Genomic DNA, 27,505 nt, shown 5'->3' with positions numbered 1-27,505 from the left:
GCTATTGACTTATTGAACGGTGTTGTTATTGCAATCATTGTCTGAGCTTATATGTGTTTTGTGCCTCTAGGCATCAGCAGTGATCCCTGTATTTCTACAGTATTCTAGATCATTGGTATATTGGACACTAACCCAGTATATGTTCTATGAGGAAATGACAAGGCACTTTTGTAAGTCACTCTGGATAAAATCCATAATCCGTAAATGTATTGAGAGCTGTTCTCTAAGTTTAGAACTTCTGTCTGTGTTTTAGATTTTTAAAAAATGTTATTACTTTAGCAATTTATTATCGATTTATTGCAACTTCTTATTAGTTTAAACCACTTTGTTCAGTGTTTTGATAACATATATTTGTTGTGAGAACTATTTAAAAAGTTGAGAAAAACTGTAATATATTTGAAGGAAAACCTTTTAATGATCTTGGGACAGAAGAATCCACAATCATAAGGCATGACTTCCATCTTACCAGAGAAATGTTCTGTGTTTTAAAAAAAATCATGAATGGAGCCTGAACAGATTAAAAGTAAAATCTGCAAAAATGTTTAAAAACATTTTTAAACATCACATTAATCATCACATAATCTTTTCCTATGGACCCAGGGTTTGCGTGGTATGTGAAGGTGTACAAAGTAATAACGTATAGACAGCTGAATAATACAGTAGTTAGCTCAGTTTAGCCATGAAGTCTTCCTGTCTACAAAGGATTCCTTTTTTAATTAAAAAGGATTTTTAAAAAGACGAATATAAAAAATTATATAACGAATGTGGAATCATATGGATCATTCTAAGAGGAAAAAATGGAAGGGACATTCAGTGAAATCCTGGAAGGCATGACATTTCAGGGAAGTGGTGAGAGCACCAGCTACGTCCAAACATTTTCTGATTTAATTGACCAAACAACTACTTGCCTGCAAAGTTTTCTTAAATTCTCCTGTCCACATAGAAAGCCTTGCAAATTGGATCCAATGTTGGATTATAATTCATTATTTACATATAGTGCAAGAGGAAGACAGCAGAAGATGATCAGGAAACAGGTCAGTGACCTCGGCAAGGCCTACATGAATGCGTCGTCACCCAGCGGGTAAGTGTGTAGCATGTACATATCTCCACCTTACTCTTATGGTGAATATGTTTTAACATCACAAACACTGTAAACAACTTTTTTTAAAAATCGCCTGATGACATTTTCCTCTGATCTTTGGAGATTTGCAGTTTCTGAGCTGTTTTGGAGGGGAGGGTGAAGCATCTGCAGTGGTGAGATATGTCTGGGTGGGGCAGTGCAGAGATGAGGCAGTGAGGTGAGAGCTGTCTGAACAGATAAAAGGACAACAAGCAAGACTTCACAGATGACCTTTCCACAGAGGTCTCCCCTCCACGCCTCAGCTGAACCTCAGAATGACGCATCCTTCAGTCGCTTCATTTGAACACTTCAGATTTCGTTTGTATAAGGAATTTTAAATAGCTACATATGTACAGTATTTCTTATATACATTATGTATAGAGTAGAGATTGTTCTTCGCGTACGATGCGGCATTTGGGTTAACATATCAAAAATAAATTTAAAAAAAAAAAAAAAAAAAAAAAAAAAGATAATGGAACAAAATTTGAAAGTGTCACAAAATGAGCCAAATGAAGTGGGGCAGAATGTATGAACCAATCCGATTCTGCCCCAGGTCACAAGGGGAGGAGTCGATGTAGCAGTCCGGGGCTGTAGCAGGCGGCTGTTACGGCGGGACTGTGAGAGTGCTGGAGGCCTGTCTGTCCTGCACACGCACACAGCATTCACTCCTCCTCTTACTGCAGTAGCAGGGTAACAACAACAACAACAACAACAACAACAACAACAACAACAACAACAGAAATTAACTTTATGGGAAAGGTAGGAGAATGACAGCGGGTTTTGCTTTCCATAAGTGACAAATAATTTATTTTCAGAGACGTTGGACACGATGCTCAGTCACTTTCAGAGATGTTTGTGAGTGGATGACCAGGTGATGGAGGTTTTCTGGAGGCTGCTGCCCCGTGCTGCATGTGCAGGTGTCATGCGGGCATGCTGGATTACCAACCTGGTCACTGGGGGACCTTTTTCCCCCATTGACTCCCTGTAGAAGCACCGCCTCCTCAGATCTGCTGTTCTTCATCTCCACATCATCTTTACTGGACTTCTCCTTCATGCTGAGAATAGTCATATTACCCCACCACGTTAAAATAATATCGCGCTTTTTTGCCTTATCTGAAAATGCAGTTGAGATCTCAAGAAAATAATAAGTAGTTTTAATGTACTCTGTTTGGCTTGCCAGATTTAAGTATGAGTGGTGACATTTAAAAAGCACGTACAGGTCTTGCTTCCCTGAGCGGCCACACGGGATCTTGCCTTTCTTGTAGAGGAAGTACAGAACACTGCCCAAAATGGCTAGCAGCAAGATGAGAATAATGATGACAGCAATGACGACTCCATTGCCCTCTGGTGGACATATGGGAAAATGCAGGCATGTTTTACAAGACGCAACACACAAAACAACAAAAGTGATGCATGGTGTGGGGTCGGGTGGGTAAGCACATTCCCTAATCCATGGCAAGGCTAACGATGCCTTTAAGCGCAAATATGCCGATTACTTTGTGCCTTTTATGGCTATGCCACGGACCACAAACTGAAGGGAACGCTGTGATGAACTCTGTGAGGACAACACATGCTTTGTCTGCATCAGGGTACTACAGTGTTCTCAATTCTCAGCGTCCTCCTTCTAAAACAGCAGCAGAGGCATGAGCCACAGCTCGAGGAGTGCTTTACAGCGCAGTACTTAAGCGTTATACTGTGTATGATCCATGCCGTGTAGCAGCTGACAGCTCTGAACGTGTCGAGCGTCTAGGGTGGAAGAGGGGAGCTATGAGCTCAGAATACAGCAGCAGAGAGTGAACAGGCGAGACGGAGGTACTTGACAAGCTGACTCATTTTGGATAAACCGTGCCTGGTGCTGAACTGACAAGTTTAGAGTTCCAGTCCCAGTCATCCAAGGTCACTCTCTCTCTCTCTCTCTCTCTCTCTCTCTCTCTCTCTCCTCTCTCTCTCTCTCCCTCTCTCTCTCCCTCTCTCTCTCCTCTCTCTCTCTCCTCTCTCTCTCTCTGTCTCTCTCTCCTGTCTCTCTCTCTCTCTCTCCTATCTCTCTCTCTCTCTGTCTCTCTCTCTCTCTCTCTCTCTCTCTCTGTCTCTCTCTCTCTCTCTCTCTCTCTCTCCGGTCTCTCTCTCTCTCTCTTCTGTCTCTCTCTCTCTCTCTTTTCTGTCTCTCTCTCTACCTTCCTCTTTGTTTTCATTACTAATTACAAACGATCAGAGACGCGTGCAGTTCAACCACTCTGAACTGGTCTGCCAGTGTTTTTAACAGAGGCTAAACCCAAGGAGCTCTGGGGGCTGGAACTGAGGGAAACATCACTTTGGTTTCCGTCAGAGGAGCAGGCCAGTTCATCTCATTTGCCCCCCTCTGCTGGGTTAAAGCGGAGCTGGCCAGGGGGCTAATGGCATGCGGAGGCTGCAGAGAGCACTTTGGCCATTAGCTGCCTTCTACTGTTCCACTCAAGGCCCAGGGAGCCTCTGCTACCATATCAGCTGCCCATTAATGATACAAAACAATGCTTTTGATCCAATGGAGCGTAAGCCAAAACGATCAAAGCCTGCCGTGTGGCAGTCTGAGGGGGTTTACCGGACACTCACCCTTCGTAGATCTGGTGGACGTAATGATGATGGCTGTGGTGGCAGTTGGTTTTTGAACTTCAATTGAAAAAGAAAAAAAAAAAAAGCAAACTCTCGAAAAACTTTCTTTGATCAAACTAAATAACAAGTAACGATAACTTGACCAGTACTTTAAATACAGTGTAATGCTGAAGTTAAGCTTACACTGACCATTTAACTTTGTTCAGTGTTGTTGTGACTGGATTGAAACAGCAATCAGATAGGAGAGAAGACTCACTTGGTTTGATGTCGCTGAAGGCCTGGGCACTGCCCAGCTCATTGGTCGCCACACAGGACGCGTTGACGAGAGACGTGGCTCTGATGGTAATAACACTGACGATGGTGTAGTCTGTCATTGTGATCCGCTCACCCAGAATAGTCTGCACAACACAAGAGTGGTATTAACGCAACAAGGTTTCCCAAACCAGAGCCATTAAAACCCACAGAGAGTTCCTTCCTTTCGACCATTAGCCATACATGTGTTCAGAGCACTTGTTCTTTTTGCTGAATTACCTAGGAGAGAAAGCCCTATAGCAGACCGGGCCATGTGACACTGGGCGGGGCTACGTGACACTGAGAGACGCTACGTAAAACTGGGCGGGGCTACATGAAACTGGGCAGGGCTACGTGACACTGAGAGACACTATGTGAAACTGGGCGGGGCTACCTGACACTGAGAGACGCTACGTGAAACTGGGCGGGGCTACCTGAAACTGGGCAGGGCTACGTGACATTGAGAGACTCTATGGGAAACTGGGCGGGGCTACGTGACACTGAGAGACGCTACGTGAAACTGGGCGGGGCTATGTGAGCAGACGAAGGCCTGTACGCTACTTGGTTGTCAGAGAGGTTCCACTGGATGTCTGGGATCGGGTGTCCCTTCACAGAGCAAGTCAGGTTCACTGAGTCTTCAGCATCCAGTGAAATCATGGCCACTTCCTCTACCATCACAGGTTTGCCTGGACATGAGACGGAGCCATGTTAGGATTATCAGCCAACAGGCCTCTTGTGCTCCACCCCCCAACTCAACACATACACATACACACAAACACACAGGGATGTCTTCAGGCACATACCTCTGACAGTAATGTTCAGAGAGTTCTGTCTCTTTAGCTCAGCCAAGCTGGGCGCATGGACTTCACAAACGTATGTCCCAGCCATGTCATAGGAGAGGTTGAGTAAGTTCAGGATGTGCCCCTCCTCCAGAACAGTACCATCCTCCACACACACACACACACACACACACACACACACACACACACACACACACGCACGTACCATCCCGTGAAGCAGGAGTTCCGGTCTATGACTCCCTATACAGTTTGTAGGCACAACTCACAAATTTGGTCTAATTGACTAACTTCAGAGGACCCCAATATTTTTGATTATTTCTACATTAACAACCCTACATATCCGTCAGCATTCAAACTAATTTGTATATTTTTTTCTTACAATATGTAAATCTCTGTCAATTAATCTAATTACTCTCAAGCCAGCTGCAAAATGAGTATTCAAAGACAGACATATTGACATTTACCCGAATGGGGGCCCAGTTTAGCACTTATAACCCTTAGAGCCTTACTGACACCTCTCAAAGTTGAACACTGTATGAGTCAGAGGCAGAGACACTAATGCATGTACTCAATATTGTTTTAAGTTCTTTTTTCCTATTTCTTCATTATTGTGTTTTAATCATTTAAAGTACATTGTGAACCTCCTTTTAAAGCTTCCATACAAGTATTTTATTTGTATATATTACATATAATATTATTATTCTATTTTAAATCAAATCACTAAAGTTGGTAAACACAGCCATGCTTCCTGGTCATAGCAATAGTACAGAATACAAGGGGCTTTTTTTAGGGGGCTTTTTTGTTTGCTTGTCTATGTGTTTTCACGGTGAGTGGTTTGGCTCTTTACCTTGTACCATGTTGTGTTTGTGGGCAGAGAGGACAGAGCGTTGCAGGTCAGGGACACATGCTGGCCCAGATCCAGCATGTCTGATGACCCCCCTGAGGTGATCACAACAGGATCCAGGTCTGTAAAACAAGACAAGAGTTGGGAACATGGAGCGTAAGCCGTGAACACGAATGCAGATGTTAAGGCAGGGGCAGGCTTCCCTACGTACAGTGTACCATGAGCTCCAAGCTGTCCGTCAACTCACTGAAGTCCACCTGGTCCAGAGAGGTGCACTTGTACAGGCCACTGTGTGCTCGCGTCACGTTATCAAGGACCACGTGGTCCAGTTCTACGTTCAGACTCCTCTGTGGGGAGCACAAGCAAACCCTTAGAGTTATGACCCAACAACATACACACGATGCCATGGGCCAGCTGTGGTTTCATTGAACTACAGTATAGACAGGGTGGGGTTATAGGTCATGGATGAGAACAGTCCCCTTACACTGTTATGCTGGAAGGAAAAGATTGGCTGAGGATTCCCATTGCCCTTGCATCTAATTTTCACTCTGTCACCTTCTTTGACAAGCCGATGGGGGGAATCCACGCTAATTGTAACTTTTGTTGTTGAATCTGCAAATATGGTAAAAACAATAAGAAATTGTGGATAGGGCTTCAGTGGTTTGTTGTAATGCTTATTGTGCATCACAAACAGTGACATAAAAGTTTTTTCTGTCATATGGAATTATTATTATTATTATTATTATTGCTTAAATTCAATTTGTGCTAAAACAGCACATGGAAACCACCAGGAGAGACTCCCACAGTCCCTCTGTATATGTGTGAAAAGTCCATCCTACAAATGCTGTCATGAACAGCTCATAAAACTAGGGTGGAATAACAAATTTTGTGTTATGTTTCAAAAAAATAAATAAATTCATATCAGATATCTATGGTACACTATGAAATCATGTGAATCTGACTTGTGATATTATGCTGATTTATGAAAGTGTCTCATGAACATAAAGCTCAGAGATGTACAACTCACAGTGGAGTTCAACGTGGAATATTTGAGACTCCATCATGTGCAATCCTCCGATGGTGAAGTAGCTGACCTCACAGTAGAACTCTGCATCCTCATCCGCCTTTTCCACCTGGAGGAAAAGGGTGCTGCGTGCAATGAACAGGCCACTGGGATTCTGCGTCACGGTCTTCTCTAACTCCATGTCTGGGAAGGAGACAAAGATCTGTCATCAGCATTTCTAAGTCATGGTAGCGAATTACAGACTGAGGACAGGTGTGAAGGCTATGACCTCGTACTGGTGTGAAGGCTATGACCTCGTACTGGTGTGAAGGCTATGACCTCGTACCGGTGTGATATGACCTCGTACCGGAGTGAAGGCTATGACCTCGTACCGGTGTGAAGGCTATGACCTCGTACCGGAGTGAAGGCTATGACCTCGTACCGGAGTGAAGGCTATGACCTCGTACCGGTGTGAAGGCTATGACCTCGTACCGGAGTGAAGGCTATGACCTCGTACCGGAGTGAAGGCTATGACCTCGTACCGGAGTGAAGGCTATGACCTCGTACCGGTGTGAAGGCTATGACCTCGTACCGGAGTGAAGGCTATGACCTCGTACTGGTGTGAAGGCTATGACCTCGTACTGGTGTGAAGGCTATGACCTCGTACTGGTGTGAAGGCTATGACCTCGTACTGGTGTGAAGGCTATGACCTCGTACTGGTGTGAAGGCTATGACCTCGTACTGGTGTGAAGGCTATGACCTCGTACTGGTGTGAAGGCTATGACCTCGTACCGGAGTGAAGGCTATGACCTCGTACCGGTGTGAAGGCTATGACCTCGTACCGGAGTGAAGGCTATGACCTCGTACCGGAGTGAAGGCTATGACCTCGTACTGGTGTGAAGGCTATGACCTCGTACTGGTGTGAAGGCTATGACCTCGTACTGATGTGAAGGCTATGACCTCGTACTGGTGTGAAGGCTATGACCTCGTACCGGAGTGAAGGCTATGACCTCGTACCGGTGTGAAGGCTATGACCTCGTACCGGAGTGAAGGCTATGACCTCGTACTGGTGTGAAGGCTATGACCTCGTACTGGTGTGAAGGCTATGACCTCGTACTGATGTGAAGGCTATGACCTCGTACTGGTGTGAAGGCTATGACCTCGTACCGGAGTGAAGGCTATGACCTCGTACCGGTGTGAAGGCTATGACCTCGTACCGGAGTGAAGGCTATGACCTCGTACTGGTGTGAAGGCTATGACCTCGTACCGGAGTGAAGGCTATGACCTCGTACTGGTGTGAAGGCTATGACCTCGTACTGGTGTGAAGGCTATGACCTCGTACTGATGTGAAGGCTATGACCTCGTACCGGAGTGAAGGCTATGACCTCGTACTGATGTGAAGGCTATGACCTCGTACCGGAGTGAAGGCTATGACCTCGTACCGGTGTGAAGGCTATGACCTCGTACCGGAGTGAAGGCTATGACCTCGTACTGGTGTGAAGGCTATGACCTCGTACCGGTGTGAAGGCTATGACCTCGTACCGGAGTGAAGGCTATGACCTCGTACCGGAGTGAAGGCTATGACCTCGTACCGGAGTGAAGGCTATGACCTCGTACTGGTGTGAAGGCTATGACCTCGTACCGGAGTGAAGGCTATGGCCTCGTACCGGTGTGATATGACCTCGTACCGGAGTGAAGGCTATGACCTCGTACTGGTGTGAAGGCTATGACCTCGTACCGGTGTGATATGACCTCGTACCGGAGTGAAGGCTATGACCTCGTACTGGTGTGAAGGCTATGACCTCGTACCGGAGTGAAGGCTATGACCTCGTACTGGTGTGAAGGCTATGACCTCGTACCGGAGTGAAGGCTATGACCTCATACTGGTGTGAAGGCTATGACCTCGTACTGATGTGAAGGCTAGGGCCTCATACTGGTGTGAAGGCTATGACCTCGTACTGATGTGAAGGCTATGACCTCGTACTGGTGTGAAGGCTATGACCTCGTACAGGTGTAAGGGCCGGTACTTACTATTGACTGATGACTGCAAGAGCAATCTGTTCTTATACCATGTGATGTTTGGAGCTGGGTATGCATTGTTTACTTCACAGGATGCAATCTGAAACACAGACACAGACTACGGTCATTGCTTGGGTCTGTGTTTTGGGCTGTCTTTGGGACAGTGTTTTTTTGCATTTTTTTTTTTTGTGATAGGCTAATTGCGCTGTTGATTGTACTTTCTTTGCACTTTGAGGGTGACATGTAACAGTACTTTCTGCACTATAGACTGTGTGTGCAAGAGAGAGATGAAGCCCGTGAACTCATGGGTCCTGCACAATATAGCACCTGAGACAACAGGATCCCTTTTTAAAAAAATTTTTGCTCCAGGCACACGCACACGCACACACGCACGCACACGCACGCACACGCACGCACATGCACACGCACATGCACACACACACACGCACACGCACACACAAGGGAGGCTGCAGTTGAAAGGGACTGAACTTAAAACATGCATGTAAGAAAGAATAAGACTACCTGGCTAGCAACTTTTTTTTTTTTTTTATCCAGCCCTTCTTCAGGCCTGTACAGTTTGCTATTGTTTTTGGTAATACATTTAGGGTTTGCCTCTCAGTTGTTGAAACCTTCCTACCGAACCTGGGAATGGCCCGGTGAGGTTTACTCATCTTGGCTGATGTAACATCCATCAACACCACACTACGGTTATACTTGGTTTGGGGTCATGACATTGTTACGTTAGTTTAAGCAGAGCTGACACAGTTCTAGTTCTCTACCTCCTCCCTCTTCAGGTTGACTGTAGGAGTATAAGATCCTAGTTCAATGTGCGGAACCGATGGTGTACCTGAGGAACAAAAGAGAAGAAACAAACCTTTAGGGACCTGTTCTTTATAACATGTGATGTTGTCCTAAGAACTGGGGGGGGGATGATATTACCCAGTACTGGTAACTGGGCCAAAAGGTGAAAATGAGAGGTTTTATTATATAACAACACAAACTCTTTGGAGTTAAAGATTAAATGACAAGGGTCATACTAAAGATGCTTTTATAGCCATATTCCCAGAACATTTTAAAGCAGTTGTACTGTTTATGTTCTGTTCTCTATAAATTAACAGTAGCATGCAGAAACTACATATATAACTTTGTCCTTTCTGGCTGAGATCTAAATCTAAATTCTGGCTAAGATTGAGATTCAGACCTAGATGGAGTTGGCTGTGCTTGCTGAATGATTGATTGGGAGCTTCATTGTAGTCACCATTTAAAGTTAGCTGGCTATGGTAGCATGTAAATAGACAGTGAGGTTTTATTAATAATGCCAATGCTGAGAAGGTCCAGGCTACTACAGACCCACACACTAGTGAAAATGATAAATGTCATTAGTCTGATTTCCTGTCATTTTGGTAGTTCCAAACTCATTCTTAAAATAAATGTTCAATCTCTACATTCATTTATACCTGTTGAGATGGCAAAGGCTAATACAACTACATGTACATGCATCCACATTAACACCTGTACAACACTACACAGTTACACCTGTACAACACTACACAGTTACACCTGAACGGCACTACACAGTTACACCTGTACAACACTACACAGTTACACCTATACAACACTACACAGTTACACCTGTACAACACTACACAGTTACACCTATACAACACTACAGTTACATCTGTACAGCACTACAGTTACACCTGTACAACACTACAGAGTTACACCTGTACAACACTACAGTTATACCTGTACAACACTGCACAGTTACACCTGTACAGCACTACACATTTACACCTGTACAACACTACACAGTTATACCTGTAGAACATTACAGTTACACCTGTACAATACTACAGTTACACCTGTATAACACTACACATTTAAACCTGTACAACTCTACACCTTTACACCTGTACAACACTACACAGTTACACCTGTACAACTATACATTTTTACATGTGTACTTAACTAATGCAGCATGAAGCACTAAGGCTTAACTTGCAAAAGTGTGGCTCACCAAAATGGGAGGGGAAGTTGATAAGTCCTTAATAAGCCCTTAAGTGTGCAAATGTACTCGTAACAAAAGGGTTATGGTTGTGCCTATTATCATATTTTCCCTTTTAATCCAAAGAGCTTGAGTGCACAAAAAACAAACAACAATTTAATCGTCATTTCGTTCATATTTGTTTTTGTGGATGGTGTGGCAAAGGTTTTCTTCAACTTACTGAACACGAGGAGTTTGGTGTGGCTGGTGTTCCTTTGCACCTGACACACAAACTCCTGTTCATCCTTGACCCTCACGTCATTGATGGTCAAAATGGAGCTCCCCACTGTGCCATCTACAGCATGAGAGACGTTGATCCTCTCCGAGTAGTCTGTACCCATGGACACAACCTCCACAACCTTGTCTTTGTAGTAGATCTTCACCTCGTTGCCGCTTGGCGACCTCTAAATGAAGAACAAAGGCAGACCGATATCAGATAGAGGTATCCATGAGGGAGGCCTCCAAATGCGTTGTGTCAAAATGTGTTAGTTGTGTCATTGTGACTCACCGCAAACCACTGTACCAGCAGTGAACCATTGAGCTGACTCATGCTGTATATGCAGGGGATCTCTGCCACATTACCCAGAAGGACCTCCACTCTGTCCTCCATGCTGACCTCGAGTTGGGCCCATGCTGTACTCACACACACACACACACACAAAATAAGTCAATCCAATTCACTTTCATTAAGTGCAGTCAAAACAAAAAGATTTTGTTGTCATAAGATAATCAAAACTGAAATAACAGATGTCCTTAATGGAACTGGTTGAATTGTTTAGTTAGTAGGCCTATATCCAAGTCGCATAGCCGTTGTGTTGCCAGCAGACCAGACACCAGTGGCTGATGTGGGGGAGGGGAGGAGGTGGGAGGGACCTGCTATGAGTGGAATCTACTGAGCCCACCCATGTGTGCGTTAATGCTGGGCATTCCAGCGTGTCACTCTGGAAGAATAAAGGCTCGATTTACATCCAGAATAGTGAGGCAGTGTTCACCCCGGGGGTCTGGAAATTTGCAGCCTTTCCCCCCTAAAAGTACCCTATAGCTGTCTGGACCATGAGAACACGCTTTGCTCCCATAATGCATTCCGTATACACCAGGCTTCAAATACCAGCTTCATCACAATAGTCTAACGAGGTGGTCATGAGCTCCAAGTTCACACATCAATAAATGTTCATTGCAATTTCTCGTAAAATGTTTATTTAGCTGAATATTAAAATTTTAAAAAGAGCACTGAGTTTAATATGAGAAATGACCATAAGCAGAAAGCTAAGTTACTGCAAAACATCACAGTGACATCGTACACATCATACAGAAGCCTTGCAGATCTGCAGTCATCAAACAGGGCGTAGCCCACCTTCACTGCACTACGGTGGCTCCTGCGCACAGAAACTGACCATGAAGGATGCCTCCCCATTACAGCAATTCGATTAGATTTTTCCTAACAAAGGCATTTCCTGTGCATTAATGATGTTTGCTCAGGATGGGCTCTCTCACTTTTGGCCATCAGACCTGCTCTACCTTTAGTGCAGCGTCACATATCGACAAGACAACGTGCAGTCTCCCTGGAGTCCAGGGGGCTCAGGAATTACACTGGGCCTTTTCCGTGCCAAATCAATTTTCCCTGATGCTCTTCATGAGGCTGGACCCACTAAAAGCCCTGACTTAGGAGCGTACCATGCAGTGGGGGAGGGGTCTACCACTACCTGCGCGGGATTAAACAGAAATTTGGAAATGTGGAAAAAGGTATTTAAACTATGTCCATGGCCTTGATCGAGAAATTCACTGAAACATGAGTAAAATCTCTTTTCATAATAATGATGATGATGACGACGATAAAGCTTCTTGTATTAGCTCATACCTGATTATTCATATCATCATAGAAATGAACTCATTAGCAGACATTTCCAATGATATTGTATTAACTCGTTTTGATGAAGTAATGTGAAATCGAATGAAGGAGTATGGTATGCTCACAAGGAGCAACATTGCTAGGCATCTTAATGACAGTTCAAAGAGAGAAAACAGACTTCAGTTACACCTAAACTGAACACTGGCCAGAAACCAAAGATGTCTTCTCTTTGTGGAGAGTAAAAGCAGACATTTCCAGTCACTCAAGCAGCTTTGATAGCAGACGTGAGAGGGAAATCTTATATACATTCACACCATCCAACATCCAAGTATTCAGACTTCTATAGAGCCCATTTATATCTCCAGTAGCTCAGGGTTGAGTTCTAAGACGTTGCTGGGCAGAAATGTCTGCTTCCCACACAGGTAGGACACATATGGCTCCCGCTGGAACTCACACGTGAAATGCGATTTGGCTCAGTGGACGGCTTTTGGCACCCTGCTTAGTTGACCACACACTATGGCAGTTAACAGCCCAAGAAAAGACAGGTGCAAAAGATCCCCCACTCTCTCTCTCTCACACACACACACGCACACGCACAAATGCACCCATATGCATACATCCACACATGCACACTTGAACTCTCAGATCTTATGAGTACAAAGCTTGCTATTCAGATTTCAAGATTTTTAGAAAAAAAAAAAAGAAATCGCTAAAAAAGTTGATTATAGTAGAGGAACCTGTGTTTTGTGCTGTGCCACCAGATGCCAATGCTAGTTGAACCTCTGAGGTCATGCCAACAGGTACCAGTACTCAGCCTGAACCCTTCAATGGTCACAACACACACTCACTGTGTCCCAGTAACTCCAGTGCTATATGGAGATAAACTGTGATGCGCTCTTTCTGCATTTTGGTATAAATCCCATAACAAGCCACACATCTGGCCATGGGAACCGGCCCAACCAGGAGAAAGGAAAGAGGGTACTCTCTTCTCCCCAGACACGCAACCCTTAGCACGCACAATCTACCTCTGGCTCCACACACTACAGCGGATATGACTCCTTCACTCCACAGATCACACACCTCCAAGATTACGCTCAAACGCCCCCTGCCTGTGAACATGCCACTGCAGGCACATACACATTTACGTGGTTAATGGTTAGTAGTTAATGGTTAATGGTTAATAGTTAATGGTTAATGGCTGGTGGTTAAGGGTTAATGGATAATTGTTAGTGATTAGTAGTTAGTAGTTAGTGGTTAGTCACTAATAGTTAGAGGTTAGTGGTTATGGGTAAGTGCTTAATGGTTAGGGGTTAATAGTTAGAGGTTAATGGCTAATGGCTAGGAATTAGTGCTTAATGATTAGCAGATAGTGGCTAATGCTTAATGGTAAGGTGTTAGTGGTTAATGCTTAATGGTTTGATGTTAGCAATTAATGATTAGTGGTTAATGGTTCCAGCTTTTCTGTACTGTTTCATACAAAAATGCAGTGGGTCATGGTGCACAGGATGTCTGACCCATGACCTGCACTCTAAACCACACGGGAATGACCCATTCTCTGTAGCACGCGGAAATGACCCAACTCCTGAACCACGTAAGAATGACCCATGTATCTGAATGACATAGGAACAACTTGTACACCCGAATGATATGAGAACGGCCCGTGCGCCTAAGCAATACAGATATGGCCCGTGAGTCTGAGAAATGGTCAGAAACGGTCCATCTGCTTGAATGATAAGGGAATGATCCTGGCACTTCCCTTGCATGACGCAGCATCTAAAGTAATGCATAAAGAACTGCACGCACCTATTCTACAGATTAATCTTGTAGTATGCTGACCTGACCTATAATATACTACAGTGACCAGACATACGAGGGACAGACAGCAGTGATCATCCGCACTTCCTGTCATTTTTTAATTTTTTTTTGGTAATAACAAATTGAGAAACAGCAGGGTCCCCCCATCACACAAATGTTTTTTTTTGGTGTATATCTGGCTCAACAACTTGCGTGCGGCCGGGCACATGAGCCGAAATACTGCTGCCAGGGGAAATGACTTGTGTTTTTCCACAGCACACAGAAGAGCTACTGTGGTTCATGTCCTTAGCGGGGCCTCCCATCCCAGCCTGAGGCCCATCTTTACCAGCCACAGAGACGTCACTAGGCTGGATTTACTCGTCTAGCTCTTTGGTTTGATCAGACTTGTTCCTGCAAGATTAGTAAGATCCATACAGCATTAAAAGCTTTATTGCCATGATGACGAACTCACGGAGCATTTGTTTGGTGGACATGTTACTGGAGGACTCCTGTGCCCTGCTTTTCCACATGACATTAAGTGTCTAAGAATAACACAGTATCAGGTGTGGTTGACATTAACATGGAAAGGTTATGTCCTATGAGAAAATGTAGATATATCTACTCAAGAACTATAAATAGAACTCAGTGGGTTGATTAAAAGAACATAAAATAAGATAAATGGATTCCTGATTACCTTAAAAAGATGTGCCTGTTCATACCACTGGAACCAGCTACCTCTGGGCCTACACCCACCAGCCACCTTAATGGGTATTTTATCCAGATACAGAGTCATGTCCTTCTGAGGCCATTCACAGCTTGTCCTTTTCCTTGTTGCTCACTGGTCAGTTTCTGACCACAGAACCACTGCTGACTGGATATTTTTGGGAGGTAGACTCTTCTGAATACCCCGGTGACACTGACATGGTTGTGGTAGAGAAGCAGGTTAGGAGCTGGTGTGCTGGTGTGAGTGCGTCAGGCACTGCAGTGTTACTGGGGCTTTAACATGTCAATGTCACTGTTGGGTGGGAGTAACATGCCAAAAGTGTCTAGTCAGCAGAGGTAATGGGGTTGGACCCAAACTGTACATGACAGCATATCAGCTTCAGTTTCTAGCTGGAAGTGAAAGCTCTTTCTAATAAACAGTTCCTTAATCCTAATGAATGTAGTTGATGAGTGCAATCCTTCAAGAACACACTGGCCTCAAGTTGTTCTAAACTCAAATGAAACTGAACGCATGTTGAAGGTTTCTGGCTATAGCTATCTATCAGAGGACCTTATCCAGAACATTTATATATCCTTGGACAGATTTGAACACAACAACAAGAACCACAATAACAGGAACCACGAGCTACTCTCTTACACTTTAGCCTGGCTGATTCCCTTATTTAATACCAAAGGCGTGTAACTGGCACATATTCAGAGTATGACCACGTTGCTGTGAAATGCACATCCTCAGGCTTTCTAAACTGCTTCTTCAGAAAGTCTCAAAGAGTCAGTAGTCCTGCACTGAGGAGCAGGGCTCACTATAAAGCACAGCATTTAGGAGCCTTGCATAATCGTAAACTCCTATGAGAGCAAAACTCTCCATCGCTGACTTCTCCCATGGACGTTTATAATGGGCTTTAAGTGCATGGGCCTGCGGTCTAGACTGTTGGCTAAACCATGCTAACTGCTGAAGAAAGATGCAGCAGGATCAGCTGAAGGTGCCGCTTGACACACCAAGAACGATGGCATTTCTGCTTATAAGACAAGAAGCCCCAGCAAAGGCACTTCCCCTTGGACTAAACACAGCAGACATTTCACCAATTGCCATTAGAGGAGCAGGAAGTTAGTCGGCACTGTGACCTTCAGGCGTTCCCTACTGCTGAGACTCAGGTCGAATGGCTGTCTTGCTCCTTCCTGGAGCCCCTTGGAGGCTCACTGAGAACTTGCTGCTGTGAGCAGCTGCCGAGCTGTTACGATCCCACGAGCCCTGAAAGCAGGACAGCACCGATGACCTATGGCCCGACAAATGGAAGCAGGCAAGGCGCCAACCCACAGTGGGCTTGCAGATCACTGATGCAGAGAGGGCGAAGATGGAGCAGAAAGGTGAGTAGACCATGCAGAGGCTTAATGACAGGTCAGGTGTTCTTGGGTGTATGTTGAGCCTGCTTACTTACACAGCTCAGGGAACCAGAAAGACCTGAATAGATGCTTGATGTGGATGAAGCTGTTTCATTGCCTGAGAATCAGAACTGGAGGTTCAAGTAAAGAATGCAAGTTGTTCCATGCTTGACTTTAAAGATCCTAAAGAAGAATGTTTGGTTATAAATGACATTTGACCTTATGTGGGACATGGTCAGCTTCTCATGTGCAGCTTACAAACACAAAATACTGAAAAAAAGGCTGTAGAGAGACCAGAGACCAGAACTAATGGACTACACAATTTAAGAGCACTTAAGAGAGGTCTCTGCAGGCTTCCCCTATGGCTGCTCCCAGGCTCCTCCACTTCCCTTCCATCCCATTTTCCCACGTTAAAGAAAAGGCTCCAGTCTGGGCCCTGCTCAGAAAATAAAGCAAAAATAGCTGCAGAACTAGAGTATGGGAACCAACCAGTGGGACATATTTTACTATGCTGTTTAAGATGTCAAAGAACAAGTCACATGATTTGCACTAAGAAGTATGGGATATGTGATGGTGATCTCTCTCTGGTAGGCTGAGTCTTGGCTCTAAAGATAGCCACCGGCTCTGGAACTGCTGCAGCCAACATGATGGAGCACAGGAGAACAACTCACTCCTTTTTTGGTGTCACAGATGCTGGCATGGTTTAGCATTGTGCATCTCAACCCTTCCAGCAAGCCAACTTGGCCACATTTGCTGTGGTTATTATGACGTGCACTAGAGCTTTTAAGGACACTGGAATCCACAGATTTTTTAAAAAGTTACATATTTTTATTCTCATAAATGGAATTTTCTTTGGTGATAAAATTAAATCACCTAATTTTTTTTTTCTCCTGAGACCCATATCACCAAAATAGGAAGTCACTAAGTAGAAAAACCTTAGGCTTGAGATCTAGGCAATAAATTATCACCTGGATTCACACAACCATAGCAGTGGAATCTGCCATCCTAGGATCATAGGATATGACTGAATTATGTGGGGATCCAAGCAGATGTCTGAAACCCTGGGGCTTCCCAGTCTGAACCCCAGGGGTTTCTCAGTGCACATGCCAACAGGATGAGCAGGCCTGAACATCAAGAAAACCAGTAACCCAAAATAAACCCCTCAGTCTTTTTTGGCCACGTGGTATTAACTCAATCACTCAGTTCCAGTTGAATTTTGTTTACTTTGACTAACAAAAACAAGTGGCATCACTATAATTAATTTACAATTGTATAATCATACAATTTCTAGATGTATTTGCATTAGAATTATTTCAGTTATTTCTCGAGGAATGTTGCCCTTGTGTAAACAAAAGACATCCAGCACTTAATTAGGTACAAAAATACTCCTCAAACTTTGGATGTGCAGAGGACTGACTGAGGTTTTGCCAAGCTGCTCTCAACAGATCAGTGTCAGCAAGTTCAACTGGAATCCAACCCAATAGAAGTATGTATGAAACAGGTGCTCGAGGAACAAATTCGAATTGGCATAAACATAACTTTCAGAAGTCAAGACAAACTTTAATTCAGTGTAGGTATATAGATTACATAAGTAAGATACGTAAGGGGACTTCATGAGCGTTCATAACATGCTCTTCATTCTCTTGGCTCGTGCCGTGTATTCTCTGGAGCAAGGCAGTAAAAGACTGTGTCTGCCCTTAGCAGGCCTGGAATCAGCAAAGACTGTGGTTTCAGGAAACATCAATTATTAAGAAGCCCATAGTGATTGGCGGGAAGAAGCATGTGATGGAAGACTAAGTGATATCTCTTGCTCTCCTGCGATCAACATCCACTCCCCAGTGACCACTCTATCAGTTAAAAGACAGAGGATCTCAGAACCTCTGCGCATTGCTTCTTACTGTCCGTGTCTGCTTTCTCAGAGATGTAAATGGATTTCACAGAGTCTGGAAAGGAATTCCCTGGAATGCAACTCTGCTTCCTCCAGGCTGCAGTGAAGTTTACATTGCAGAACTAGTGTTTGGATCAGAGAGAGGTTTTCTTTTCTTGAAAGACTAGATAAAGAACAGATATCAAATCCAGACTCTTTTAGTATAAATAATTTGAGGTGGGCATGTTCACCTTCCCATCTGACAGTCTGGTGAAACGTAGCACACCACAATAGTAAAGAAGAATATATATATATATATATATATATATATATATATATATATATATATATATATATATATATATATATGTATGTATATATATATGTATGTATATATATATATGTATGTGTGTGTGTGTGTATATATATATATATATATATATATATATATATATATATATATATATATATATATATATATATATATATATATATATATATATATAAAAAGAGGTTAAAGGTAGGAGTATGAGTAGGAGATTTTGGAGAGCTGTGAAAGTCCATGAATGCAGGAAGGATTAGAGTCACCCCAAGACGGCGAGGAGACATTAGTGAATGAAGGTCATGAGTGGATGTTTAAAGACCCATTCAGTGGCATCTGCAGGGGCTTTGGCAGGAAGGATAGAGGACTGACACACACCAATCAGGAGGGCTAGAAGACTGACACGCACCAATCATGTGGGATTGAGAACTGACACACACCAATCAGGAGAGACAGAGGACTGACACGCACCAATCAGGAAGGATAGAGGACTGACACACACCAATCAGGAGGGCTAGAAGACTGACACGCACCAATCATGTGGGATAGAGAACTGACACACACCAATCAGGAGAGACAGAGGACTGACACGCACCAATCAGGAAGGATAGAGGACTGACACACACCAATCAGGAGGGCTAGAAGACTGACACGCACCAATCATGTGGGATAGAGAACTGACACACACCAATCAGGAAGGATAGAGGATTGACACACAACAATTAGGAGAGATAAAGGACTGACATGCACCAATCAGGAGGGACAGAGGAGCAACACACACCAATCAGCAGGGAACCTTGTTGTGGGAGCAAGAAGCTAGTGAAGAAAGAATGTGTGGCATCTCAGCCCAACAAGGCAGTCTAGATAACTATTATGAATGACTCCCCGTCCTCCTCCCAGACAGGGAAGGCTATGATCGTTCCCGCCCTGACACCAGCCACCAGCTCCTAAAGTGTTCATGCTTTTTACTGAGACAGGAGACATCAGTCTGCACAGATTAGACATGCTGTCTGCACTGGAGAAGAAGATCATGGAGAGGAGACATTTTTCCCAGCTCATCAATCCTCTCCGGGGGGACAGGCCAGTGGTCTGTCTCACCATGTCAAGCAAGGTCTAGGAGGTCAAGAGCAACATTAATTACTCGTCGACATTTACAACTCAGATGTCCACCTCCTGTTCCTGAAAGTGTGGCACATACTGCACATAACTTCTTAGGAACTCACAAAAATAATGATTTATTAAACCAGGCAAAGTTCCTTCATTCACTGTTTTATCTGTGATACATGAAGTAGATGCAACAGGGCAGTCCATTGTAATGAACAGGGTAGGTGGCAAAAACAAAGGAACAGCGTCTTTGTTTCTTTATGATTTTCTTTACGATGAGTGTTGTGTCAAGTATATGTTAGATATCGGACTCATATCAGTGTAGTTTATCCATGCGATTCCTTCTCACAAATCAGCTACATGTCCAGGAGTTACAATTTGTGAGACTAGACAAGATTAATTATGATTAATAATAGCAAGAAGAAAATTAATGACAATTTACAACCAATTTCTGTCTATGATTTTTGTTTTTAGCACAAGGAAAGGTAGCGTTTTGAAGTGAGGCCTGGATTGAAGAAGTGCTTGAACATAACAAATTTAAGATGTTCAGCACTCAGCATCTCTGTCTGCTGAGAGCATTCTGTGATCTGGAACACTGTCACAGAACGCTCCCCTTCCCACTGTTCACGTGGTACGTCCCACCGCGTGCAGTGGGAGTCCACTGTCTTATTTGTAACTGTCCCCTCCTTGTTAGCACACACCTTTATTGTTTATTGTTATGTTTGTTTGTATTTGAACTGATGTGGGAGTGTGCATTGTTGTTGGACTTTGAGTCTGTTTACGTATGTGGTGCACATTGTAAGATGTTGCCCATGTTCACCTTGCCTGTTTCATGTGAGTGCCACTGTGTTAGTTATTCATGTTTGTCTAATAAACCTCGAGGGAATCTATGTGTCCTCCTCCTTGCCCTGCGGCACTCGGGCCGTTACATACACTTTGTCCAAAAGAAGCCAGCACGTCTGTGCCGAACTTTGAGTATTTGGATATGGGCTAATGACCCGGCACAAAAGGGCTAATTTTTCACCAAAAGAGGAATGGTATGAGGGCCCATTTCTTACGTTTCTTTGCAGCTCACTTTTCTTTGCAGACAACACACAGCATGTAAAGCAAACACAAACTCATTTTACTTGCTGTTCATGCAATACACTAAAACACATAAACTCTTACATGCCACTCTAATTTGAGGGTTTCTTTGCCATGTATTTGATTGAAAATATAAGGTCCTACGAAAGTAATAAATAAAACAGTCCATGGTTATGATCATAAAGAACAAAGGGAAACCTTGTTCATGGATATGAAGTGCATGCCATAAGATGTTTCCTCAAACACTCACACTTTCACTTCAGAAGATCACTCTCTCATCTATCTCTCAAGGTTGCCAAGCCCAATGCAACAGAGCCCAAAAATGCAATGAAAGGCAAGTCAGACCACCGAGCTTGTGACGCTGGGATACATCCAACAGGATGATCATAGAGAGTGCAGCTCACGGTCATTAGCTAAACAATATGCTCTCCAACTTCATAATCCGAGGAGGGGTGTGTGTAACCGGTCCACTACACCCTTGCCAGCTTTGTGTCATAATCAAAAGTCTGGATGTCAGCTTCAGCTTCATCCTGTGTGTATTTCTGAGGTCTCAGAGAAACTAAGAACAAAGCAAACATCCCTATCTGCTACTCCAAACTCCTCTCAGTCAAGGTGACAAGTGATAAGAGAGAGAGTGTGCCATGTTGTAATCACAGAACAAAATATGTCCATACTCCTCACAGGGGGGATTTCCCTTGAAAATAACTAATGAAACAACATACATCTGCTACATATGTGAATCCTGTAGTAGATGCTTCCACTGCAAATGCACATTACCCACTGCTCCAAAATACTATAACATACATGATTTCCAGTTATGAGGTATAAACAGAACTTTATGACAGACTGTAATGCATACTCTAATTGCTTTACTAATAACATAATTCTGACCTCTTAAACTCAGCTGAAGTATAAGACATTTAACATTTACAAGTATGTAAGTTAATTTACCAATATGGGATTTTTCTGCTGAATGCATAGTTTTTGGCAATCTTTCTGACCCCAACCTTAAAGCAAAAATTAAAAGAAAATAGAAGCCTCAAAGTTGCCATATATCAAAGTTTCTATCTCTCTGTCCATCTATCGACGTTTCTTCACCCTCAAGTTCTTCTGCCCTTCTCATAATTCAGGGACTAAAGCTACTGTATGGTGATCGTTATCAAAGTAAAAAAGCCAGTGGGACAGAGTTACTGTTTTCTGTTTTTTGTCATTATTCCAGAACCCTTTTATAAGGAAACAAGGAAGCAGATGCCTGGCGGACTGCACAAGACCAGAATTCCTCAGATCTGAGTTCATCATGACACTGTAGTTAGGATTGTAGTGAGGCTTGCTGGAACTGACATTCATATTGTCCAAGTTTTCATGGCCAACTACATTCACAAAAACCCAGGCCATAAAAGGCATATGGCTCAGCTGTGATCTAATTATATACCTTTCACTTATGCTCAGTGTGGAACATCTTGTTGTAATTTACCTTAGTGATCTTGAAACCGGTCTGCTCTTCTGTCAAGTGTTCAGAAAATTCACATTTATCTGGTTCTGCTGGCCTAGTGAAAACAAACATGCCTTTCAGGCCAGCTGACTGCTGCGCAGCTTAACGGGCTGCCCGAACACAGACTCTCCTCTGTAGGGAAGTGTTTTAAGTGGATCAGACTTCTCGCACATAAGCGCAAGTTGCTGAACCAAACTGAAACTTGTATTTATTCTGTTGGAAGGCAACACTTGTTTATGGCTGACCAGCAAGACCTAAATAATTAGGGCTTAGTGTTTATTTGTTTCATTTATTTTGCTTTTTTGTTGTTGGTTTTTGTTTTTTTTGTTGTTTGATTTTTGTTTTTTTGCTGTGGCCCATGAATACCTTAGCTGACCCAAATAAATAAATAAATAAATAGATGGATAGCTGGAGCAATAAAGAATTATTACCCTCTCCCTAATGCAGTTGAGCAACAGGACATTGTACAGTGCAGCAGATATCACTCTTCATTCTGGAAGCCGATTCTGCTGAGTTGAGTGCTTGAAAAATCCCTGGGTGTATTGATTAATGTTGCATTACATCACTTAGTGCTCCAACAAAAAAGCTCATGAGGTGCACCATATATGACTTAAAATAATACAACAATCCCAGAAACTCACTCAGAAGAGCTGAACGGAAGAAGAGGGGTATGGAGGCAAGAGGAAGGGTGTGATGTTCCTAATGGAGCTGTCTACATGCCCACGGCTCAGAGGCAAGAGAAAGGGTGGGATTGCTTTTTGAGTGTTGAGCACCAGTGGCCTTCATGGGAGAGGGGATGCCAGGTGAGGGCAGTTGCTCTCAGGCTTCTGCCAAGCATCAGCACGAATGCTGGAGAATGTAAGTTGAGTTTACAGGTTCTTCCTGTCTGATGGTGCTTAGAGAGGAGCAGAGTGAGAGCGTGAGAGAGGCAGAGACCGAGTGAGCACGGTGACGCTGCTTCCCCGTGACCGGCCTGCACCCCAGGCCCTCTGTCAGCAGCTTTCCGACAGGGACACCAACAATCTGACATACCTCCATGACAACAGCAACCTTACGTAACACCATGACACCAACAATCTGACGTACTACCATAGCAACCTCCCTAGGCTTTTTTTTTTAATGTATCTTTTTGAATCTTTTACCTAAAGAGTTCTGTCAGTCTTCCTCTAACAGCTTTCTACCTACAGCGGTGTCTGTTTTTTTGCAGTACTACTCAGGCATGCTGAGGAGACTTCTGCATTTTCCCTCAAAACTATTCACTTAAATTAGAGAGCACAGCTCTGAGAAGTTCTTGGCTGTACATTACCAAATTCGCTACATTTTACAGAGACAAAAAGAAGACTGAGCTGCTGCAACTGCTGAACTTTAAATGGCTGTTCTTAATTTAGCCAGTAGTGCCAAATGTTACCATAGCCTTGCACTTTGACTTCCAGAAAAAAAGAATTAACCCAAATATCCATATAAATCTATATGTGTAATTTCACAAATAGTAAAACAGACAAGATGACATTTGTCATATTTTTGCACATCTTGCCCTGCAATGGTTTTTGATGCATTTTTCAAGTTAATTGTAAGGTGGGAGGATTGACTTAACATACACTTCATCAGCCTGCATCATCAGTAAATGTTAAAAAAATGAGTAAAACTGGTTTGCTTTAACAGCCCAAAACCATCCAGCAACATAAAGATGCAGCTCACACTGCAGCACTGTAATAGAACACATCTCCATGCTCTTTACACTGCACACATGACCTGGATACTGTCAAGATAATGCTAACAACTATAAATTATACAGAAACATATGTATATAGCACCCGTCGACAGACAATATGAAAAGCAGACAGACGTCTCTTTTTAAGTGTCATGGACATATTACAAGGTTGCATTTGGATAAAGATGAAAATCGTGCAGACTTGGGTATTATACACACTGAACCTTTTCTTTCCTTGAAAATATGGAGTGCAAAGGACATGCAGCAGCGGACAGCACCAGCCACAGAGGGATATTGGGAAACCCATCCAAAACGTGAGCAGAGTTCACACTGGTGGGAGGTCAGCTGCTAGCCATCACTCCGGCTAATTCCCAGTGCAGCTACTCTTAGAAAAAACCTGTACTCTAGACTACAATTGAACCCACTCTCAGGCATTGTGAACGCTACTTTAAATACATCTTAAAACTGTCCAAGACTGTAAGTGAAGGCAGTCCAGCATGACTAGAATAACCAGTGGCATTATGCATGCAAATGTGTCTCTTGATGAAGGTTTGGTTTGTTTTCAAATTGTTGCAAATGTAATCCTGAGGTAAAGGCACATCACAGTAGTATGATTAAATGAATGGACATAGTGCAAAAAAAACAAAAAAAAAAAGAACGACTGCACAAGTTTCAGTTCAAACAGTTGAGATGCTGAACATAAACTGCAAGTACTGCCACTAATATAAGCCTTTTTATGAACCAGTTATTCTCAATTTTGGCATATTGTGGACAGTTCAGTTAGAATATGGCATTCAGGCTAGACGAGCACTTGAATGGCTTCTGTTTTAAGAAGTGTTCTGATGGTACACTGGCAAGATCTTCTCTCCCTTATCTGTGATTTATAAGATTAGGTACAGAGTCATTTATTGTTACTCTAGACTCCTTTGTCAGAGGACTCTGGAGCATGGAGAAGGATACTCCATATCAGAAGTACTGCTGCTCTAGAGTAGAATGGCCTTTAACCCATAATTAGATGGCGTCAGGAAAAATACATTTTCTTTGTATCAAAGAAATTGCTGAAGGCCCTTGGCATTACTCATTTGATGAGTCAAGAGAAGAAGGCTTCCTTTAATGTTATCAGCATAATAGCAAGTCTATTCACAGGGGCTTTGTTTGGTGAAGTGAAAACACCATGCACAGAGCACGGTGCACACTGTAATATTGAGACTGCAGAAGAGGGCGGGAGGCAGCCGAAGCAGCATGCATCCTACAGTACAGCGACTGACCTCCCGGAGTACTGTCATGGTGTAACAGAAATCAAACGGGAAAAATACAAAGAGCAGTGACTGTGCAGATTGCAAGTTAAGTTTGTGCTCAGTATAAAACTTTTTTTGTTGTTGCCCCAAGACAAAATGCAAATGCACAAAGAATTCCATATCTGTGGTGTCAGCTAAAAATATATTCGTTCCTACACTGAGACTGACAAGTTCAGCGCTGAAGTTTCCTGGCACTGAAATGTGCTGCCTGTTATCGGTAGGCCAGATAGCATCAAGCAGAAAGTAATAGCCTGACCTCTGTCACAGATATTCGTTTAATCACTTGAATTAGTTCCATTTGTAGAGAGATTCGGAGCTAAGCACATGACTTGCCAGTTTCTTGTAACAAGTGCAGTGAACTAACAAGACTGTGTGCAGAGGACATGCAGCTCATCATAAGATGCACCATGTCCCACTATGTTCTTTTCGAAAAAAGTAAGAAAAGGGGCAAGATCTTCATCTAGCCCAGAAGCCAGACCTGCTCATAATGAAGGTAAACACCACTGGGAGTATACTGGGAGTATGCTGGCAGTATGCTGAGAGTATGCTGGCAGTATGCTGGGAGTATGCTGGGAGCATGCTGGGAATATGCTGGGAGTATGCTGGCAGTATGCTGGGAGTATGCTGGCAGCATACTGGGAGTATGCTGGGAGTATGCTGGCAGTATGCTGGGAGTATGCTGGGAGCATGCTGGGAATATGCTGGGAGTATACTGGCAGTATGCTGGGAGTATGCTGGCAGCATACTGGGAGTATGCTGGGAGTATAGCACAAGGCTGAAGAAGAGAGAATGAAGGCATCTTAACAAAAGCTTGCCAGAGAGAAGAGGAAGGTCAGAGGACCAGGAACATGAGCCAAACAGGAGGTTGGCACAATAAGGAGAAACACTTACACACATTTGGAGAACTAAGGAAGGAATGATGATGTTACAGAAGAGAAGATGGTGAGGAGGGAAATTGCAAATAAATGTAATGGAGTCTGAGGACAAAGCCATTCTCCAACATCCTTCCAAGCAGAAAACCTCTTAACAATGGGGTTAACTGATTGTTTAACAAATGCCTAATACAAGTGATTCAATTATGGCATATGGCACTAGTCATTAGCAATGATACTCTAGATGGTATCTATACTATTTTGATCCACATGATTGTGGTTTTAAGAAATCAAATATAATCAAGGCTGCAAAAACACACACACACACACACACACACACAAACACAAAGCACCGGTTTTCCAATAAATCAGCGTGTTGTTTTAGCCTTATGATGAGTTAATTCCTTCTGTGCCCACAGTTGTAAGACCATTTACATTAGCTGTACATGTAGCAGTATTGATATGTACCAGAAGTATGCTCACGCTCTCTCTCTCTCTCTCTCTCTCTCTCTCTCTCTCTCTCTCTCTCTCTCTCTCTCTCTCACACACACACACACACACACACACACACACACACACACACACACACACACACACACACACACACACACACACACACCTATTCTGGTCATTTAACATTTTTTAACATTTTATGTCTGGATGCAGATTCCAGGTTATGTGAATAAATATGTTTTCTCATTCCACATTCGTAGGCTTTACTTCTCAGTTAACCAAACATTAATTTATTTGACAGTAACGTTTGCTGACAGTTGTAACCACCCAGTTTACATCAAGTGCGGACGGGATACTACAATATTACTTAAAGACTTCTTGTTGTTCTGCAAAAGGCAGTCATACAGAAAATGAAGCATTACCTAAGAGTATTCATAGACCAACTGCCTGCAAACAGGAGTTTTCAAGAGCACGGATGTAATTTATTTTAATAAGATATGGTTGCATACTAAACCGTTATTCAGAAGTACACTCAGGACATCTTTCAAAAAGAAATTGGAGCCTTGATACTAAGATCAGAATTAACTAAATACATTATCTTTTAAAAACCAAGAGCATCACTTTATCAAATATCTTAATTTCATAAACGTCCGTCGCAGGACACAAGAGAAAAAAAAACCCTTTCATAATTCTGAACCATCGAGTTGATTTATGAGCAACGGTAGTGTTCCTAACTTACCTTGAAAAACGAGGACGTACAGTCCTGTAAGCGCGAGGAGACCCATCCCTGTCCTGCTGCTGCCCCGCGAGCGAACCTTGGTGTGAGAGCTGCGCGCGGACGAAACAT

At 43.3% G+C, this 27,505-nt stretch overlaps 1 protein-coding gene across 3 annotated transcripts; it reads right to left on the bottom strand.

The window, feature by feature from the left end:
• Positions 1–391: 391 nt before the first annotated feature.
• On the bottom strand, positions 392–27,505 carry mcamb (melanoma cell adhesion molecule b). Of its 3 annotated transcripts, none has more exons than XM_027013386.2 (16): positions 27,398–27,505; positions 11,219–11,343; positions 10,892–11,114; positions 9,446–9,513; positions 8,679–8,766; positions 6,672–6,851; positions 6,129–6,256; positions 5,856–5,991; positions 5,648–5,766; positions 4,804–4,945; positions 4,562–4,686; positions 3,966–4,107; positions 3,710–3,766; positions 2,338–2,464; positions 2,067–2,175; positions 392–1,797 (listed from the first exon to the last, which is right to left on the bottom strand). In XM_027013386.2, the coding sequence occupies exons 1-16, from the start codon at positions 27,441–27,443 to the stop codon at positions 1,795–1,797; spliced, it is 1,818 nt and encodes a 605-aa protein (XP_026869187.2). In that variant the 5' UTR covers positions 27,444–27,505; the 3' UTR covers positions 392–1,794. The 3 variants fall into 3 exon arrangements, with proteins under 3 accessions (XP_026869187.2, XP_026869186.2, XP_026869185.2); XM_027013385.2 differs by having other exon boundaries at positions 392–1,763; XM_027013384.2 differs by having other exon boundaries at positions 392–2,175.

Source organism: Electrophorus electricus, chromosome 15, assembly GCF_013358815.1.
Source record: "Electrophorus electricus isolate fEleEle1 chromosome 15, fEleEle1.pri, whole genome shotgun sequence".
NCBI classification, from domain to species: domain Eukaryota; kingdom Metazoa; phylum Chordata; class Actinopteri; order Gymnotiformes; family Gymnotidae; genus Electrophorus; species Electrophorus electricus.
Note: the sequence above shows the minus strand (reverse complement) of the source record. Positions and strands in the feature narration are given on the sequence as shown.

Bases quoted from the DNA above. Each gene is read 5' to 3' on its own strand.
- mcamb (XM_027013384.2), bottom strand. From the start codon at position 27,443: ATGGGTCTCCTCGCGCTTACAGGACTGTACGTCCTCGTTTTTCAAG. The intron at 9,514-10,891 runs GTAAGTTGAAGA...TTTGTTCCTCAG, and splicing joins CACCAAACTCCTCGTGTTCA to GTACACCATCGGTTCCGCAC. The intron at 4,687-4,803 runs GTATGTGCCTGA...TCTCATGTCCAG, and splicing joins TCTGAACATTACTGTCAGAG to GCAAACCTGTGATGGTAGAG.